The 20,393-nt window shown below is 50.7% G+C and overlaps 2 protein-coding genes and 1 pseudogene across 6 annotated transcripts; 1 reads left to right on the top strand and 2 right to left on the bottom strand.

Annotated features, from left to right (window-relative positions):
- Nucleotides 1-1,708: 1,708 nt before the first annotated feature.
- Spata33 (spermatogenesis associated 33) lies at nt 1,709-10,917 on the bottom strand. Of its 5 annotated transcripts, XM_011248408.2 has the most exons (4): nt 10,757-10,917; nt 10,517-10,666; nt 5,758-5,858; nt 1,709-1,936 (listed from the first exon to the last, which is right to left on the bottom strand). In XM_011248408.2, exons 1-4 carry the CDS (start codon nt 10,791-10,793, stop codon nt 1,850-1,852), a joined length of 375 nt encoding a protein of 124 aa, XP_011246710.1. In that variant the 5' UTR covers nt 10,794-10,917; the 3' UTR covers nt 1,709-1,849. The 5 variants fall into 5 exon arrangements, with proteins under 5 accessions (XP_011246710.1, XP_006531175.1, NP_796253.2 ...); XM_006531112.2 differs by lacking the exon at nt 5,758-5,858 and having other exon boundaries at nt 10,440-10,666; NM_177279.4 differs by lacking the exon at nt 5,758-5,858 and having other exon boundaries at nt 10,757-10,896.
- A 48-nt stretch (nt 10,918-10,965) lies between these two features.
- Nucleotides 10,966-19,493, top strand: Chmp1a (charged multivesicular body protein 1A). Its single transcript, NM_145606.3, has 7 exons — nt 10,966-11,088; nt 13,519-13,538; nt 14,656-14,733; nt 15,644-15,790; nt 16,153-16,281; nt 17,423-17,610; nt 18,008-19,493. Exons 1-7 carry the CDS (start codon nt 11,082-11,084, stop codon nt 18,027-18,029), a joined length of 591 nt encoding a protein of 196 aa, NP_663581.1. The 5' UTR covers nt 10,966-11,081; the 3' UTR covers nt 18,030-19,493.
- On the bottom strand, nt 16,718-17,223 carry Rps12-ps9 (ribosomal protein S12, pseudogene 9; annotated as a pseudogene).
- Nucleotides 19,494-20,393: the final 900 nt, after the last annotated feature.

Here is a 20,393-nt window from a genome sequence, read left to right as displayed (position 1 = left end):
AATACTGTAAGATTTCTAATGGATTGTTTGCTATCTTACATTTCTTTTTAACTTTGGAATTCAGCTTTCCTCTGGGCACACTGTCACCTGTAATTGCAGCAGTCAAGAGGTTGAGGCTGCATGTTCAAGGCTGGCCTGGGCTATATACTGAGTTCTAATCCAGACTGGATTGGATGTGAGACCCTATCCCTGTTTCAGAACTCCAGCTGGGATTGTAGCTCAGTGGTGGAGCGCCTGCCTAGCATTGGGTCAAGTCCTAGGCTCACTCCTTAGCACTACATACACAAAGTTTTTTTTTTTTTTTTGCTTTTGCTTTTGTTTTTGTTTTTGTTTTTTTGAGACAGGGTTTCTCTGTGTAGCCCTGGCTGTCCTGGAACTCACTTTGTAGACCAGGCTGGTCTTGAACTCAGAAATCTGCCTGCCTCTGCCTCCCGAGTGCTCGGATTAAAGGCGTGTCTCACCACTGCCTGACTACAAAGCAATTTTAAAGTTAGTGGCTTGCAGACAGTTCCATTAGGCTCCAGCAACAGCAACAGCAACCTAGCAACAGCTTATGTCATCATCTGCCATCATGTGAGAGCCAGGCCTGTTTGAGGATTGCTAACACCCCAGCTTTCTCTTACCTCCTATGCTCTCTCCCTCCTTCTTCATTCTCTCTTTCTCTATCCCCACATGTTCCTGGCTGGCTTCTTCCCTTCTCTCTCTTCCTCTCTTTCTCTCTTTACCCTTCCCCACTTTGCCTCTGCCCCTTCCCTGCTCCACTTAGTAGGCCTGTGGCATTGCGTGATGGTTCAATGGGACTCCTTATCATGGGAGGGGCTCCTTCCTGTTGCATTATACCACATTATAAAACACAACAAAATTAATTTAAGTCATGTGTATGAATATGTGTGTGTGCATGTATGTATACATGCATGCATACAGTCAGGCCTGCAAGTGTATACTAGATAGGGTAGTATGTATTTTATATACTAGCTGGTATGATGTATCTGTTAGGATCTGTTGGCATGTGTTACAGGCAGCAGATCCCCCCAGCCCTAGTACAGGCGAAGGTTATGTTTGTGATCCTGATGGCCATACCACTGTCTCTGCTTAGCCCCCAGAGGCCAACCAATATGGCAGTTTTGTCTCATGGCCAACATGTCTGGCATTCCTAGTGGTCCTTTGCTATAAAGACCCTTCATCCACAGGTCCAAAAGAACAAGACAGCATTCACAGGCTACTGCCAGAGTCCCAAGTGCCCCATGCCCTCCTCACCTCCAGGACACATTTCATTCTTTTGCATCAGTAACAAGTCTCATAACATGCTAGGATCCCAGCAGCCGGGGTCTGCTCTGCTCTTGAACTTAACAGTGAGGTCTCACACTGGCCTTTTCCCAGACTGGGGGCAGAGCGTTTACTGACCTCCGATTTCTTCCACCTTCAGATGCAGATGAGCAGAGAGGATTTTAAATGCCCACCTGAGTCACAGTGTGAGTGGCCACCTGCTGTCTAGCACTGCATAGCTGGCTGTTGCCAATCCAGTCAGACCTTCAGGACCTCCGGATTTACTCTGAGTCAGCCAGCCCCCCTCTCCCCATTGAACTGAAACTGACTTTGGGAAAACTGTCACTGAGACAGAACGTCAAAGCCTGAAGACATAGACAGATGGGTATTCGGCTGCAGGTCAGGGAGGGGTGGCCCTTCTGTCACAGGAAAGGATCCCAGCTACCGAGAGCTCTCATTTATTCTGTGTTGTGTACATCATAGGCTGCTATTGTGCTGGGGCTCCTGTGTCGGTGGTAAGGACCCCAGTCGGCATGCTCCCGAATGGTTCTCTGTTCATCGTTGTCGGGGATGCCGTAGCTGATTAGCGTCTCGTTGGAGGCCCGGGTGATGATGATCTGCGGGATGACACTTCTCTTCTTGCTTGACCTTTGCTTTGTCTCAGGTTTGTCTAGAGGGAAGAAAACATCCATCCATTTAGTGTGTGTGGAAACGTCCATCTTCCACAATCAAGACAAAGCCGCTCTTAGCTCGCGGCAAAGGGAACAGATTCAGCACCAGCAAGAAAAACAAAACAGAGCCCGGCGGTGGTGGCGCACGCCTTTAATCCTAGCACTTGGGAGGCAGAGGCAGGCGGATTTCTGAGTTCGAGGCCAGCCTGGTCTACAAAGTGAGTTCCAGGACAGCCAGGGCTATACAGAGAAACCCTGTCTTGAAAAACCAAAAAAAAAAAAAAAAAAAAGAAAGAAAGAAAAATTTGAGGCTAGGGGTTGGAGAGATGGCTCAGTGGTTACTGACTGCTCTTCCAAAGGTCCTGAGTTCAATTCCTGACAACCACACCGTGGTTCACAACAACCTGTATAGTGGGATCTAATGCCCTTCTCTGGTGTATCTGAAGATAGCAACAATATACTCACATAAAATAAATAAATCTTTAAAAAATTAAATAAATTTGAAGCTAGCCTGGGATATACCAGACTCTGATACTGTTTCAGAAAACAAGAGTACAAGAGTATAAGCTAAGAAAATATTTTGTTAACTTATAAAATATTTTATACATTTTAGTTTAATGCATTTGTGGTTTGTTTTGTGGTATTTTTCTTCCTTGAGATGACCTCACTCTGTTGCCGAGGCTGGCCTGGAGCCCAGAATTTTCATGCCTTAGCCTCTCCAGTGCTGGGATTATGGGTAAGAGGTGCCATGCTTGGCTCTTTTACATTTCAATTTCTTTTAAAAAAATTTTTTTTTTTTTAGTTTCATGTACATGCATGTTTTGCTTGTATGTCTGTGTCCCATATGTGTTGCCTGGTACCTGTGGAGGTCAGAAGAGGGCATCTGACCCACAGGAGCTCGGTATTTGTGAGCCACCATGTGGGTGCTGAGATTCAAATCCAGTTCATCTATCTCGTAGAGCAGCCAGCGAGCACTCTTAACTGCTGAGTGCTCTTAGCCACTGAGCCATCCTTTCCAGCCCTTAGTTCCTTATTTTGATTTTTAAAAAGTTGTGGGTGGTGTGCGTGTGTGTTGTCTCTTAATGCAGCTATGTGTGTGTCAAGGCACATCTGTTCTTTCCTGCTATATTGTGGGCTCTGGGGTTCCAATTCAGGCCTATTTGAAAGTGCCTTTGCCTCTTGAGACATCTTGCTAGTCCCTAATTTTCAGTTTCTTCATTCAAATGGTTTTTTGGTTTTGCTTTTTTTTTTTTTTTTGGTTTTTTGAGACAGGGTTTCTCTGTGTAGGTTTTTGGTTTTTCAAGACAGGGTTTCTCTGTGTAGCCCCGGTTGTCCTGGAACTCACTCTGTAGACCAGGCTGGGGGGCTGGTGAGATGGCTCAGTAGGTAAGAGCACCTGACTGCTCTTCCGAAGGTCCGAAGTTCAAATCCCAGCAACCACATGGTGGCTCATAACCACCAGTAATGAGATCTGATGCCCTCTTCTGGTGCATCTGAAGACAGCTACAGTGTACTTACATATAATAAATAAATAAATAAATAAAAACAGGCTGGCCTCAAACTCAGAAATCCGCCTGCCTCTGCCTCCAAGTGCTGGGATTAAAGGCATGCGCCACCACGCCCAGCTGCCTTAATATTTTTTTACGTGTATGTGTGTGTGTACAGGTGTAGAAGTCAGAGGACAGTTTGTGACAGTTGCTCCTTTCCTTCTGACATGTGGGTCACTGGAATATAGTTCGAGTCCTCAGGCTGGGCAGTAACTGTGGCTTAGCTTGCTGAGTTATCTTGCCAACTCAAGTCTCTTCATTTTACAGCAGTAGTCTCAACCCCCTAATGCTGACCCTTTAATACAGTTCCTCATGTTGTGGTGACCTCCAACCATTAAATTACGTTTGTTCTTACTTCATAACTGTAATTTTGCCATTATGAAGCATAGTGTAAATGCCTGATATGCAGGATATCTGATACCTGCCCCCTGAGAACAGGTCATTTGGTGCCTAAAGGGGTCTTGGACACACAGGTTGAGAACGACTGGTTTGGACACATGTGCTGGGTGTGCTGAGACACCATCTTTAATCTCAGCACTCGGGAGGCAGGGGCAAGCAGATCCCTGAACCCTCACTCTGTAGGCCACCCTGTCCGAGAGACGGGGAGGGAGGGGTGCAGCATATACATCCTTTTTCTTTGGTATTTTTTCTTTGTTTTATTTTTGCTACGTTGGGGTTGAAACTTAAGGGCTTTGCATGTGCTAGGAAGTATTCTACCATTGAGTTATAACCTAACCACTAGGGTTATCTATCTATCTATCATCTATCCATTTATCTATGTCTGTCTGTCTAGTTGTGGAGACAAAAGTCTTAACCATGTAGTGGGCTGTCTAGAACTCAAGATTCTCTTGTCTTAGCCTCCTGAATGCTGGAAATGCAGACATAATAGCTGACTTAGGGTTCTTCATACACAATGCCTGAACTATTTATTTAATTTTTGAGACAGGGTCTTGCTGTGTGGCCTAGAACCTGTTTCCATCTTCCTGTCTCAAGCACCATGCCTACATGTTCACACGTTGCCTCTCTGGTGCTGGGCACGAATCTCAGAGCCTTGGGAATGCTGGGCACACATCTTACTTTTGAGCCACAGTACCACCCTGCAGAACAAATGACTTCAAAGTCGATGGCTTTTATCAGTGTCCATACTTAAAGTCTCTCAGTCTTGGTGCCCCAGGAACTCAGGTAGAGCTTGGCTAGGCTTCTACTCAGGGCCTGAGGCTACTTTCTCATGGACAGTTCGGATGAGGGTCAGGATCTTCTGGCTTTAGCATGGAGAGTGCTGGAATTACAGGTGGGCACCATCACCCATCCTGCCTGCCTGTAACATTTTAGAAACATTCTAAGTTCTATTTTGTTGCACCTGTGTCCTGGCGGGGCCCACACATGCCCTGCTGCAGCTGTAGACTACAGAGGACTTTTTATTGTTTTCTTCCTTCTCCTGTATGGGGTCCAGGGACTGATCCCAGGTGGTCAGGCTTGGCACATGGACCCCTCCTCCCCACCTCTGCCTGTGACTTTCTAAAGCCCTCTGGTTCGGTATACCCAGATAACCTCTGTTCTGATTAGGTTAAAGCTGACTAAAACCTAGCCGCAGCAACCACACCTCTTCCTTTGAGGTAGTTCTACCCTACTCAAGGAGAGATCACATATGGTTGTTCAACAGAGGACGGGATTGGGAGATTGTACCGCACTGTCAAACCACCTTCAAGGATAGGTACTTCTAGCCTGGCAGTGGTGGGGCATGCCTTTAATCCCAGCACTCAGGAGGCAGAGGCAGACGACAGCCTGGTCTACAGAGCAAGTTTTAGACAGGCATGACTACACATAGAAACCCTGTCTCAAACAAAATGAGGGAGAGAGAGAGGGAGAGAGGAGAGAGGGACAGGGAGAGAGGGAGAGGGGGACAGGGAGAGGGGGAGAGAGGAGAAGGGGGGAGGGGGAGAGGAAGAGGGGGAGAGAAGGAGAGGGAGAGAGGGGAAGAAGGAGAGGGGGGAGGGGGAGTGAGAGGGAGAGGGGGAGAGAGAGGGAGAGAGAGGGAGAGGGGGAGAGGAGAGAGGGAGAGAGGGGAGAAGAGGACGGGGGGGGGGGGGAGAGGGAGAGGGGGAGAGAGAGGGAGAGAGAGGGAGAGGGGGAGAGGAGAGAGGGAGAGGGGGAAGGAGAGGGGGAGGGGGAGGGGGAGAGGGAGAGGGAGTTCTACAATGTTCCAGAATACTTGCTCATACCTGCTCTGATATTGAGAGGTTTCTCTGGCCTCTCAGACATGTCGCTTTTACCTTGGTTTTGAGACAGCCTCCTTCTGTGGCCTGGGCTGCTGGGCTGCTTGGGATCTGGGTCAGCCTCGAGAATGCTGGGATTACAGGCGGGAGCCACGGAACTGTAAATGATTTTTCAATGCTTTGAGGGTTTGTTTGTTTGTTTTTAGTTTTATAGTGTTTATAGTTTTCGGAGAGATTTGTTGTTGTTGTTGTTGTTGTTGTGTGTGCATTTTCTTTTGTCTCTATAGTCACTGCTGGCCTGGAAGAGATTTCTCCTGCCTCTGCCCCATAGTGTGGTCGTAGCCTGCAGTGTCCCTTAGTGATGCTCCTCACTGAGAAATAAAATTCAACTATCTGAGCTATGGCGCTCCTTCTTCCACCTCTCAAGTGCTGGGGTTACAAGCAAGCTGCACCAGGACCGGTTCTGACAGCGCTGGTGATGGAACCCAAGGCACACGGTGCTCCCACTGTGCTCCATGCTCAACCTCCTCGCATTCTTTTCTTTCCTGACACAAGTCCTCACAGTGTGGCTCTGGCTGGCCTGGAACTCCCCATTTACACAGGCTGACCTCAAGCTTCTGCCTCCTGAGTGCTGGGATTAAAGGTGCACCGCCAAGCACACCCAACCCCCACCTTCATTCACTGTTAATGTTATGTGTGGTTATTGTCTTCAGAAGCCAGAAAGGGTATGGGATGCCCTGGAACTGGAAGTACAGATAGTTACAAGAGGCCATGTGAGTGCTGGGATTTGAACTCAGGACCTCTAGAAGAGCAGCCTGTGCTCTTAACTGCTGAGTCATCTCCCAATCTCCTCGCAAGCACCTTTTCTATTCACTCTTACTCTTGTGGAGACAATCTGTGTATGGCCAAGAGGCTACACGCAGATCTTCAACGTATCAATTCTCCACGCAGAACTTATACAGCCCTTCCCCTTTCTGCTGGTGTTTTGTGTCAGTGTTATTGTACACTTACCACACACACACATGCCCACGTGTGTGTGCACACACATACACACATACACACAAGCATTCCACTTATTCTCCCTGTCTTCTATAATTGGTCTGCTTTTCTTAAACTGGAATAGAATAATTAAGACTATAACATTTTATGTCTTTAAACTTTTTTATTTAAAAAAAATACTCATAAATTCAAACAGTTGCAAAAGCAGCAAGAGGTGGCCCCCTGTTCCCTTTACACGGTTTCCCCAGTGGTAGCATTTTACATTAGTACAGTGTCAATCCAGGAAACTGACATTGTTCCCGTGAGTGTGGGGCACGTGCCCATCTATGTTCAGGGAGCAGCCCCATCTGCATAGCATGCAGGCATCTTCCGCCAGAGACCCCTCCTGACACCCCCTTTTGCCCACACCTCTTCTCCCTGTTCCTTTAACCCTAACATCTGGCACGCAGGTCTGTTCCTCACCTCTCTAATTTGTCACTTGGAGAACATTCCTAAGGGGGCCACACAGGGCCTGAGGTGTTGGGGGTTGCTGCTCTCTATGCAGGGTCCATTGCTTTTGTTTTTTATCATGGTGGAGACAGAACCCAGGGCCTTCAGCATGCTAGGCAACTGCTCTGCCATAGAGCTACACTGCAGTCTACACCGCAGTCCATGGTCAGTTCTTCATTATTATCATCTACTATCCAAACTGACTGTGAAGATGGCCCAGCCTAGGTCTACACTCTTTGGTTCATTTATGAAAATCCCCTTTCTCTTATTTTAATTTTAAAGTATATGTGTGTGTCAGATTATGAATTTGTGCATGAATGCACTGCCCACACACAAGATGGTATCTGATCTCTTGGAACTGAAATTAAAGGTGGTTGTGAGCTACCCGATATGGGTGCTCAGAGCTGAACGCAGGTCCTCTGGAAATGCAGCGTAAGCCCTTAACCACTGAGCCACCTCTCCAACTCCTTCCATGTCTATGTGCTGAAGGGATCAGATCATGTGGGGCACAGAACATTCAACATTGTAGAGTAGGCTGACTATAAATCTGTGGTGTCCTAATCTCTTTGTATATATCTGTGGAATTTTCAATGTAAAAATACCTAAGCATATAGATACAGTATGTATAAAATAACATACCCCATCTACAAGCTGCCATGATACCTTTTTAAAAAACAAATCAGGGCTTTAGGATGTAGTTCAATCTGCTTGAAATGAGTGACCCTCCGGCCTTGGCCTTCTGAGCTTGGGGATCACAGGAGTGCTCTGGAAGTGACAGGCAAATTTCCACTCTCTGTCACCATTTACCCCTTGATCTGAATATGACTGCTGTGTTACACCTGACTCCAAATGCTTGCAGCTTAAAATAACTTGTCTGTCGTTGTTATGGGTCAGAGACTTAGGACAGGCTTGTCTAGGCAGTGTCACTTGAGGTCCCATGCTTGGCGTGGTTGGATTATTTCTAGGCTGTGTCCTCGGGAGACTTATCTGGGCTACAAGTGCTGTTGATAGCAACAGGCTGTGAAGCCTCAAAGGCCAGAGCCTACAGTCACCCAATGTTCACTCAAAGATCCAGCCCAAGGTTCCCAACTATGGTGCAACCCAGAGCCTCAGAGGTGGACAACCATGGGTTAGTTTGTGGGGGATGTATGTATGTATGTATATCACGTATGTATGTATGTATGTATGTATATCATGTGCATATCTGGTGCCCACAGAGGTCAGAAGATGGCACTGATTCCCCTGGAACTGGAATTACAAATGCCTGTGAGCCACCAAATAGATCCTGAGAACGTTAGCCAGGTTCTCTGTAAGAGTAGCAAGTGTTCTTAACTGCTGAGTCAACTCTCCAGGGCATCACATAGCCCGGGCTGGACTTGAACATGCCATGTAATGACAGCTTCCTCTGAACTCACGCTCCTCCTGCCTCAGGTGTTAAGATTCCAGGCATGTGCTACCATGTCTGCTTTATGGGGCGCTGGTGAAGGAACCCACACCTTTGTGCTTCTTGTATGGTAGACACTCTCCCTAGGGCTTTGAAAACACAGGGTCTCACAATGTTGCCCAAGTTGGGCTCACATGATCCTCCTGCCTCAGTCTCCTGAGTAGCTGGCACTATAACTCCATGCCTAGCCTGTGCGGTTTTAGAATCCTTTCCAAATGAACGTGGGCCCAGCACCTGGGGAGTTGCAGTAAAGGGACTGTGAGTTCAAGGCCTTCCTAGAAAGGAGGTCATAACATACACGGACATTTACACCTGGCTTCCTCAGACCTCATGCTCTGAGGCTCCCTCCAGGGTCGCATGTGTCAGTGGCTTTGTTCCTGTGACTGCTGAGCCTGCTCCATCATCTTTTCTTGACACCAGACTCACTTGGTTTTCTCTTCATGTCCACCTGCATTTCCTCCAGATGTTGACGCTGTATGACAGGTGTCACCGGTGGCCTTCAAATGGGGAGTTCCTCGCTGGCAAAGGCCTTGTCTACCCTGATGCCTTACAAACTTGTAGAGCTGGAGCCATCTTAGAGAGGCTGGGCAGATGAAGCCTATCTCAGAAAGGCTTCCTTGCCAATAGCAAGCAAGGCCCCACATCTCTTAAGGGTCAGCATGGTCTGTGTGCCTGTGAGGCTGCAGCCTTCCAGATCCCTTGGCACTGTGAAGGAAGACATTCCTGAGGTTGAAAGCGACACAATGGAGCACAGAGTCCTCGATGCCGATGCCAGGCATGGTGGTGGTGGTCGCCATCTCTGACCCATCTTTGGTGAGACATCAAACCACAGGGTGACAAAATCTTGTTTAGTTGGCTTTTCTGTCATCAGCTAAAAGCGCCCTGATCGACAGATATCACATCACAAGCCTCCCTAGGTCTGCAGCCTCTGTGTAGCCTTCTAGCCTCAGATGAGGGGCCCCTAAGCTTCAAGGTCAGACCTCAGAAATCCAGTCCCAGCACCTGGATTTCAAACTGCCTCCCCAAGACCCATGGGTGCCTCAACCTCTTTCTCAAATGAGAGGAGGGTCTGTGCTTTCTACCTCCAATCCTTCTCAACTGTCCTCGGCTACTGCGCCTCTGGCTTCCACCAGATTCCGGCAGTGAGCCTGGGGTAGGTCCTCCTAGGGCTCTGTTTTTCATACAGGCCTCCATTCTGGAACCAGAAAGACAAAGCATCCAATTCCTAATGCCTTCCTTGTTTTAAACCTGCAACAGTTCTATTTCTGACAATGGGGGGGGGGGGGGTGTCACAGTGTCGGAAGGCTCTGTACGTTTCCTTCTGTGTGGCCATACCAAGCTACTATAAAAGGTAGAAACAGGCCAAACGTCTGCCTCGGGGAAAAGTGGAATTCGCAGCAGTTTCTGGTGTCTGCCAAATGCTGGGTGTGAAAAGAAACACTTTTGTCCCACTCACGGTCCTTTCTACCTTGAGACGCCCTCCCATCTTTGTGGCCAGGCTGAGGGACACCAAGCCCTCTCCGCTCAGGAGTCAGTCACACAGCAGCCTGGCCAATCACCCGAGGAGAATTCTGCTCCAAGCTGTAACATGTTGAAGGGATCACTGTGGGACCAGAGAGCACCCTACTAACCCTCTTTGGGGAACACTTTATGGATCGCTCAAGTTTCGTCTCAATTTCTTTTTTCCTTCTGAAACAGGGTCTCCAGATATACAAGATGCCCTTGAAATCCCTGTTATAGCCTAGCCTAGAGCCAAGGGCAGTGCTCTCGCTCACCTTCCCTGCACCGAGAACCCTGTAATATTTACCTCCCGGGTCATCATCCTTAGAAAGAGGTCCCATCCCTGCTGCCTTGCCGCGGCCGGTCTCCTCTGGATCTCCCTACCTTCAGACGAAGACGACGGCCTTGAGTGCTTGGATGTCGCGAACAACAGGCTTTCGGCAGGCTGCGACTCCTTGTCAGACTGCTTGGCCTCCTTCTCCATTACTTTCTCCTTAGACTTTGTAACTAAAGTGGTAGTGCTCTTCTCCTCCTCTGAAACACACGGACGGACAAGCCGTTAGACCTACAGCCCGCGGACGCCCGCACGGAGGGCGGGCCTCGCCGCCAGGCGGCGCCCTTTACCTTTCTTCTCTCTGGGTTTGCTTTTCGACTGGCCCATAGGTGACCCCGCCGCTCCAGCCGGGCGGCCTCGGGGCCGGTTAACCCGACCGACTCACAAAACCCACACTAGGCTCCGGGAGCTCATTACCATGGCAACCGCGTGCCGCGCGAGCCGTGCCTGAGCCCCGCCCAGGCCCCGCCCAAGCCCCGCCCCGGAGCTATCTTCTCGCGACAGCCGGCCGCGCGACCGGAAGCGGTGGCGACCCCGGAAGCCCTCGCGGAGACAGCGGGTCCGTAACATCGCGTCCCCTGCGCCGCCCCGAGGGCTGTGCTAGCCCGACCGGCCATGGACGGTAAGGGGCTGTCATCCACTTCGGGGTCGGAGCGGGAGTCTGCGGACGTCTCGCCTCAGCCCCATAACCCAGCCGGACCCGCCCCGGGCTTCAGCCCCAGACTCTATCCCCCCGGGCCTGGGACCCATAGTCTATACCCTGTATTCGGACCGGGACCCGCCCCCAGCTCACTGGGCTCGAGACCTCCGACTAGGACCTGCCCTGGGGCCTGCAGCCCGTGTAGCCACCAGGACCCGACCCGGTGCCTGAACCCTGACATCCTAGCTGAAACCCTCTCCTGGGCCTCGATCGCACAACCCAGCAGAAGCCAGCTCCCGATTCTTGATTCCAGACCCCCAGCCAGCTCTTACCCCTGGGTCTTGTTTCTTTACCAGATCTCCCCAGGCCTGCACCCCACGCCCGGGATCCAAACCCTGAATCTTGTCCAAATGATCCTACACCCGACCCCCGATCCAGGCCACTTCCACTAGCCACTCTCCCTGTTTGTTTTGTTTCTGTTTGGGGACAACGGAGTGTGGTCAGAAGGCACCAGAAAAGTACCCAGAGAAATAGTAATTAAGATACAAAGGAGTTCAAGTGCCAAACAGTAGGATTTTGGGTTCCCTCCTAGTAGGAGGGCCCGGTTAACCTTAGGTTAACAGGTTGGAAGGGAACCACCCGTAGCAGTATGAGTCACGAGTCACTTCGACCTGCCGTGGCTCCAACCTCTAGACTCCCAAGGAACTCATAATAGGTTTTATGGGCTAGTATCATAGAGTTTTTGTTTGTATGAGACTGCTTCTCTATGTAGCCTTGGCTGGCCTAGAACTTACTGTATACACCAAGCTGCCCTTGAACTCAGAGATCTGCCTACTTCTGCCTCCCCACTGCTGGGATTAAAGGTCTGTGCCACCGCCTAGGGCTGTAATGGAGGTTTTGTTTTGTTTTTAAACTGCTTTCTGAAATGTAGAAAGCTAAAGTACTGTGTCATTGTTGTAGAAGACGTAAGAATCCTAGACTGAGCCAGGCGTGGTAGCGTACGCCTTTAATCCAGCCTGGTCTACAAAGTGAGTTCCAGGATAGCCAGGGCTATACAGAGAAACCCTGTCTCGAAAAACAAAACAAAAACAAACAAGCAAAAAAGAATCCTAGACTGTCCCTTGGGAAGAAGATGGACCCTTGTCTGACATTACAGTTCACTCTGCAGCTCACAACAGGGTTCTCCCGATTTTCAGAGTCCAGTCCCTCTAGAGTCTACATGAAAGTACGGGCTAAAATGGGGGCGATTTGGCCAGTGTCCTAAAACTAGTGAAATGGCTGGACCATACCTAGGTGACACTGTTCCTCCAGTCACTGTGTCATGGTCAGCCTACCCTGAGTGGTGAGAGATGCACAGAGGTGATTGCAGCCCGGCAGGTCTCTGCCAGGCCCTGTCTGCATCCACAGACCCTCAGTGCCCTGAGTCTGGACTGCTAGGGTAAGGCTTTAGAAATTAAGTATGACAGCACTCTGCAGATTCAGGAACGGAGCCAGTTACCGATGCGGTGTGCGGTGGTTCCAACTGTAATGCCAGCCCTCAGGAGGTAGGCAGAAGGGTCAAGAGGTCAAAGTGTCCCCAGCCTCGGCTACTTAGTGAGTCTGAGTGGGAATCCTGTCTCAAAACAGCAAACATAAGAAATTGAATTTGCCTGTCCCAAGTTTTTGTTTCTTTTTTGTTTTTGTTTTTGTTTTTCAAGACAGGGTTTCTCTGTGTAGCCCTGGCTGTCCTGGAACTCACTCTGTAGACCAGGCTGGCCTGAAACGCAGAAATCTGCCTGCCTCTGCCTCCCTAGTGCTGGGATTTAAGGCGTGTGCCATCACCGCCTGTCCCGTTCCAAGTTTTTGAATGAGTAGCTAGTTTGGTTGTTCCTATTTTGGCTTAGTACAGGTGGGAATAGTGTGTGCTGGAGCCTGGTGCTGTGGCTTAGAAATGCCAGCTGTCATGGAGTAGCCTCTTCGGTGACCTCAGGCTTACCCCCACACTAATTCCATCTATTTGCCTTTGGGAAGATAAAGGAAAGGCTATGCAAAACCAACCATGAAGTATTAAGGGTTAAGTTTGGTACTGAAGATAAAGAACGCCACGTGTTTTGTAAAGTTGAATAAATTGTAAGCCACCATCTCCACTCTGACCATGGCCAAAAGCTGCATACGTCACACTGTCTGTCCTTAAAGTAGCCCTTTGAGATTGTCCTATGTTCCTGACAAAGTTAGTGAGGATCCCTGTTGGTTTGGAGGCCTGTGTCTAACATGGCTCTATCTTCCGACTGCACTGTAGGACAGACAGACTTCCAGTCTGGTGTGAGCCAGCCCCTGGCATCTGCAAGGATCCCACTGAGTCCGCTACCTTGTCAGATGCGTTGCTTGTTACGTCTCTTTAAGTTCTCTAAACTGTGTCCTCTGTCTTTGCAGATACCCTGTTCCAGTTGAAGGTTTGTACAAAATCACCCTTCCCCAGTCCTGTCCTGGGACCCAGCAAATGACGATGAGAGTCACAGCGGCAACCAGTGATGCTTGGAACTCAGACCCCAAAGTCACAGGGACGTTATTGTAATTGAATGGCAGCCACACAGCGCTCGCTCAGACGGCTGACCAAACACAGGCTCGTTCTTTGTTTTTGGCTAAGTAGAAGCAGATCACTCTGACTTGTTCATGAGGACGAGTGTGTTATTTCTAAGAAACACAACTGGGCAGTACATGCATGCTTTGATGTTTTACTAAGCATTTAAAACCACGGATTGAACTGTAAAAACTTGAAGGAGAGTTTTATGTGCACCTGAAAGTGCTTCCTCCTGGGAAGTGTCTGCCCCCGCCTGCTCACCATGGCTTGCTTCTACCTCTTTGCTCCCATGCCTCACACGTGACAGAGTTAACTTTCTCTGGCTTCTTCCTCCGTGGCTCTGAGGGTCTGGGCAGGAGTGAGGTAACAAGCAGCTGAACATGGCTCTGGTATCACCTGGGCCTACCAGGTGGTGGCATGTGGGCTGATGCCCTGAAGGAAGGCAGTGTGTGAGCCTTGCTTGCTGGTGGCCAGGATCTGGTCTCCAGCCCTTGAATTCCATTGCCAGAGGGGTCCTGGGCATGTTGACATTTCCTCTTGTGGCAGAGTGGGGAAGCTGTATGTGCAGAATTCTCCACAGAGAGTTATACGAGTTTATGTCACTGCCTGAGTAGCCTGAAGGAGGTTCTGTGTGCTTTCTGTGAGTTGACAGTCCCCCACAAGCCGGGGCAGGGTTGGTGAGCATTAATTGTCTTGTCAGCCTTCTACTCTGGGGGAGGGTACAGGTTAGGGTGTTACTAGAGGTGATGGACACTTTAGGAAACCTGTTGCAGCCTCCCCTCGCACACAGGGCCAGGTCCTGGGTGGGGCTTTAGGGGGATTCCTCCCTGGGCTGCTGCAGTTTCTAACAGCCCACAGTGTCTGACTGGAATTACGCTTTGAGGCTTTGTGCCTTAGCACAGGGTTGAAACAAGCACAGGCAGAGAAGAGGTCCTGGGCTAAAGGGTGAACTCCACCTGTGCATCTCAGGATGTATGGCTTCTGCTTAGTTCACAGCGAAGCAGCTGGAGAAACTGGCCAAGAAGGCCGAGAAGGACTCCAAGGCTGAGCAGGCCAAAGTGAAGAAGGTGCGTAATTCCTCTGGTCCGGGTTCCTTTCTCCCCATCCCCTGTCCTTTATTTTATTTTATTTCATTTCATTATTGAGATTGAGTGCTGTAGTCGAGGTTGACCTGGAACTGTACTGTGTAGCTCAGGCTAACCTCCGATGTGACTCACCCTGCATCGGCTTCAGCTTTGGTAAACTGTAGGCAGGAGCCACCATCCCCTGCTGTCTCCCTCCGGGGTGCTCTGCATCTTATCTTTGCACGACTCTTCCTTCCAGCGCTGTGATTTAATCTCACTGATTCCAGAGTGTCAGTGTGTTTGCTTTCATACTTGAGAGCGACCCTGAGGGAGGAGTAACTGTCCTCCTCTGCCCTCCCCCGCCCAAGCCCACGGTGACGTCCAGAGCAGCCCAGGTGCATGGCCTTCATGCCTCCTCCTTCCTCTTCCAGCATCCTGAACTGGCAAGGCATGGCCTCCAGGCTGTCCCTGCTCCAGTGACATCAGCTGGCTTCCCCTCCTTCAGGGCTGCAGCCCAGGGTGTCATGGTCGGGCAGAGGTGGGAAGGCATCCTAAAGATACACAGAGCAGACCTTTAGCCAGATGTTGCCCAGCTCTTTCCTGTTGTTTGAAGGCTCAGTAGCTCCAAGGCTGTGGCTGCTCAGGCCTCTCGGGTGAAGCTCTACACCCTTCCCGCTGTGGTTCCTTTGGCCTTTGTCACCTGTCTGCTATGCAGATGTGGCTCTGGAGGAACAGCAGACTGGACCCCTAGGCTGCTCTGTGGCACTCATCCCTGTCTGGGTGCCCGTCCTCCTGATTGTGGCATTGCACTTCACAGAGCTCGCCCATTCCTGAGGGCTGTACCTAGGGAAACTAGAGAGGCACGCAAGCTGCTCACAGAGTTCCTCCATGAATATTTCCCTCTGAATCATAGGCCCTTCAGCAGAAAAATGTGGAGTGTGCCCGGGTGTATGCTGAAAATGCCATCCGCAAGAAGAATGAAGGTGTAAATTGGCTCCGAATGGCCTCCCGTGTGGACGCAGTGGCCTCCAAGGTGCAGACAGCTGTGACCATGAAGGGGGTAAGTGCCAAACCATGGGGCCGTGTGACCAGCGTTTGTTGTAGGGTTTAGTGGCAGGACCTGGTGCCTTTCTAGAGTAGAGGGAAGCTGGACCAGCAGCGAACCTGGGCATCGGGCAGCATGGGACATGGGGAGGCCTCAGGACAGCCTGGGTCTCCTAATGTCATTCCACAAGAGACTGGGAGTTAGACAGAGCTCTTGGTTCCACAGCAGAGCTTCCCTTCAAACTGGAGAGACCCGAGGACTCCTGTGTCATCAGTTGTGTTCAAGTAGCTGAGTTAGGGCCCTAGTGGCCTGTCCCTGGTCTGCAGTCCTCGGTCGCCTGTTACTCTGTTTTTATCCCTAATCCTCTTCTATCCCAGGTGACCAAGAATATGGCCCAGGTGACCAAGGCTCTGGACAAGGCCCTGAGCGCCATGGACCTTCAGAAGGTGTCTGCAGTGATGGACAGGTTTGAGCAGCAGGTGCAGAACCTGGATGTGCACACATCGGTAGGTGGCCGTGGCGGCCGTGGTGCTATGCTGGACAGGGTGTAGGGTGGCTGCGCGGAGCTGGACACAGGACACCAGCCTTTCTGGGGAGGCCCACATGATAGGCAAGCACGCAGAAACTCAGCACGCTCCAGGAACTGGTTGGCCTTGGAGGTAGGACTGGCAGATATGGGGCAGGAAGGGCCAAGGGAGCCAGGAAAGGCTTCCTAGAGATCCCTGTGAGGAGACAGAGAGTAGGAACCACCGTGGAGTTAGGGAGATGGCTCAGCGGGTGAAGTGCTTCCTGCACAAACCCAAGGGCACCCACATAAAGAATGAGTACTTGGCAGCCTTAGTGTTGGGGACCAAAGACAGGGGAGCCCTAGGACTTTACTGACCAGCCTGGCTGAAATGTAGGCACTGGCTTTTTTTTTTTTTTTTTTTTTTTTTTTTTTTTTCAGCCAAAATTTATTTATTTCTTGCACTTGAAGTATTCCTCGATGACATCCTTGGCCTGAGATTCTTTGCCATAGTCCTTAACCACTACGCAACTGCAACCAACCACCTTCCGTGGTTTGCCCTCTCGATCGATTTTACAGAGGCCTACCCATTCCCCTAGTTTCTTGTTGTCATCAACCTTTATCAGGTTGATTTGGTGCTCAGCACAAAGTGCCTCCACCAGCTTGACATACATGGGCTCATCACAGTTGGATGCGAGCACACACAGATGGGCTTGGCGCTTGTCTAAGGCTTTCGCAGCTTCGCGTATGCCACGTGCTAGGCCATCGTGGATAAGGGCGGTCTTCAGCACCTCTTGTAGAGCAGTGTTGACGTCCATTACACCTCCAGCAGCTATGCCTTCCTCGGCCATGGCGGTGAATCACGGGTGACGCCGAATCTTGAACGCACCCGAGCTTCCGCCTCCGCGCAAGTCGGCGGCGGCAGGGGAAAAGTCGGCGGCGGCAGGGGAAAAGCGGCACTGGCTTTAGTGACAGGCTTGTAGATTGCAGCATCCAGAGGATACTCAGTCTTAGCCTCTGGACTTCACACGAGCACACGTGTGTACCGCACATGTCCACAGCAGACACAAAACAATCGCAGTGGGCTTCATGTGCCATGGAGGGTTCCGCAGCCATACTGCCCAGAGTGAATGTCTCCTCAGGTAATGGAGGATTCCGTGAGCTCTGCCACCACGCTGACCACGCCTCAGGAGCAGGTCGACAGCCTCATTGTCCAGATAGCTGAGGAAAACGGCCTGGAGGTCCTAGACCAGCTCAGCCAGCTGCCAGAGGGAGCGTCTGCTGTGGGCGAGAGCTCTGTGCGCAGCCAGGAGGACCAGCTGTCCCGGAGGTAGGTGCTGTCTGTGGGGCTGTGTACCTGCTCTAGTGTTCTGTCCTGACCCCGAGGACATTGTGGGCTGGAGCACAGTCTTGCAAAGACCGTCCCACTTGCTGGACTGTTGGGCAGGGCAGAGGGAAACCCCTGTGTCGGACTGCACAGCTCCCCTTCCATCAGAATGCGGTGGGTAACCCCTGTAGCCAGCAGCTCACCATAGAAGGAGGTTCCATGCTCTTCCTAAGAGTGTCACAGTACGTGGCTGTTTCTGCATCTTTTCACCCATTGTCCCAGGACAGCTTTGAGAACCTCAGTCTGAGTGGGTCCTCATTTCTGGGTTCAGGTCTAGCTCTGCACACAGTGCCCTCTGCTTGCTGCCTTTCTTACCACAGTCTCTTGTGTTGGTTTCCAGGTTGGCTGCCCTGAGGAATTAGCACGTCCGTGGCAGCTGCTGCCTCCCTTGTCCTGTGATTGTTCTGGAGGCTTCTGCCCAACTGCTTCACTTTCTCCAACCCTTCGTAGCTGCCTGGGCTCTTTTCCAACCTGTCAGGCTGGCGCCTTAGAACTGAGCCTTAGGTTGGGCAGCGGGTCTCTGTCCTGGTATTGAATTTGCACAAGTGTGTGGTGACATATGTGCTTGTGGGCCACAGCTGGAGGATGGCAAGCTTTCTGTTGTCCTCTGCCTATGTGGAGTTGACAGGGTTTGGCCTGCAGATGTGTCTGGACTTGAGCCCAGTGCTTTGGGGCCTTGAGACTCCAGCGACTGCACACCCGCTCTGTGCTGCGGCCAGGGAGGGTGAGAACCATCGCTCCTTTGCCAGGTAACTCTTGGGAGCCTCTCCCCCTTCTGCATAGAGGAAATCCCAGTGTGTGACAGCCCTTAAGGTTCCTGTGGACTTTGTGTACCAAGGTGTCCAGTGCCACCAACACTGACCTGGGGCCTTTACAAATGGTTGCTCTCCTCCATCTTCCCAGGGCTGCGGTCCTGGTGTCTACTGCCGGCCGGCTGAGTCTGCGTGGGCTTTCTGTCTCTCAGCTCCCTTTCCCAGCCCACAGGGACAGAAGTACCATCCACTTTCAAGTCCAGCTCCTTCCTAAGAGATTCTTCCACCTTACTCTGCAGCTGCCTCTGGAAGAACTTTGGGCTGCTGGGGCTGAGCTGTCTGCTTGATGCTGACAGACTCCTAGTGTCAGCTCCCAGGCCGCCTTAGAGCTGCTCATTCCTGAATGACTGGCTCCCCTGCCCTTTTAGACAAAGGCTGCTGCTTTCAGCCTTCTCCAAGGGAGAGCCTGGCTGGCTAACAGAGGGAGCCTGAGTCAGTCACATCTGGCAGCTGGCAGCAAGCTCTTCATCCCTCCACAGTGAGGAAGCTGGCAGCGAGCAGGTAGACCTGGAGACTGCACGGCTGCTGATTGGTCTTCTATCTCCTGAAGTTTACTCATGTTCTTAAAACTCCTGGTGACTTTGTTCTTTTGCCAACGTAGAAAGCACAGTGGACGGGTTGTGTTTGTCCCAGCCCTCTCTGTAGGCTGAGCAGTGCAGCGGCGCCCACAGGTTTACACACAAGTTTGGTTTGGTTTCTTCTGTTCTGCACTTTGGAGTCCCTGGGTATTCCACATTACAAGTTGATGTTATAGGTGGGGGCTGGAATTGTTGCCCTGGATGTGGGGACCAAGGTACAATCTAACCATGGGCCCCCACAAGGCTTCCTGAAATCAAATGTTAGGTGTTGAGAGTAGCTGCAGTCTCGGGATAACTTGTGAGTTCCCTGGGTCCTGGAGGGTGCAGGGTTTGTGGAACAGTAGTAGGGATGGGGAGCTGGGCTGGGTTCATCAGAATGGGCGTGTCTGCCTTCACAGTGCTGTCCTAAGTAAATAAAGGGATTGGTGAAGAACGTCTCAGACTTTTTTTTTTAAGGAGTTCTCGGGGTGGAGGGAGGTGGCTCAGCAGTTAAGAGCAGTAGCTGCTCCTCCAGAAGATCTGGATTCAACCCCCAGCATCCATCTGTAACTCCAGTCCCAGGGTACCTGACACACTCTGACCTCTGTGGGCGCTGGGCCCACAGACATGGTACACAGACAGACATAGGCAAAATGCCCCTACACAAAAATTAGTCTCAAAAAGTTAAAGAATGAGATGTCAATTGTAGCCCAAGATGGCCTTGAATTCAAGGTCCTCCCACTCTGGTCTCCCGAGCGGTTCAGCTTATATGTGGGTGCCACACATACCTCGTTTATTTACCATCCTCCATTGTTAAAACTACCTCTCCTCTGCTTTGCTTTGTGCCCAAAGTAGTTTCAGACTGACTTCCTGGGGTTTGGGGTAGGTTAGCTCAGTGGTAGAGCACTTGCCTAGCAAGTTCAAGGCCTCCAGGAAGTGGTCAGGGACAAACTTACTACATCCAGTTAACAGATTGTGTATGTGTGTGTGTATGTGTATGTGTGTGTGTTTATAGTGTTCAAGGAAGTGGTCAGGGACAAACTAACTACATCCAGTTAACAGATTGTGTGTATGTGTGTGTGTGTGTGTGTGTGTGTGTGTGTGTGGTGTGTGTGTGTTTATAGTGTTCAAGGTAGCCTGTGTAGTTCTGGTAGGTTCATTTGCATTGTGGGCGGCTCTCCCAACACACTTGATCTTTTGGGGGAGTGTGTGAAATAACCCAGCCTTCCAAGAAGGTCTGCCTCACTTAGAACCTTGCTTGGTTTGCCTCAGATGCCTTTCAGCGGCCTCCCATATGGTCCTCACAGCTCAGAGGGCTGCCTTACTCATCTGGATGAGACCAATAGAGAAAAATCCA

Source organism: Mus musculus, chromosome 8 (assembly GCF_000001635.26).
Source record: "Mus musculus strain C57BL/6J chromosome 8, GRCm38.p6 C57BL/6J".
In the NCBI taxonomy this organism is placed as follows: Eukaryota; Metazoa; Chordata; class Mammalia; order Rodentia; family Muridae; genus Mus; species Mus musculus.
The sequence above is the reverse complement of the archived record's forward strand: the minus strand, read 5'-3'. Positions and strand labels throughout refer to the sequence as shown.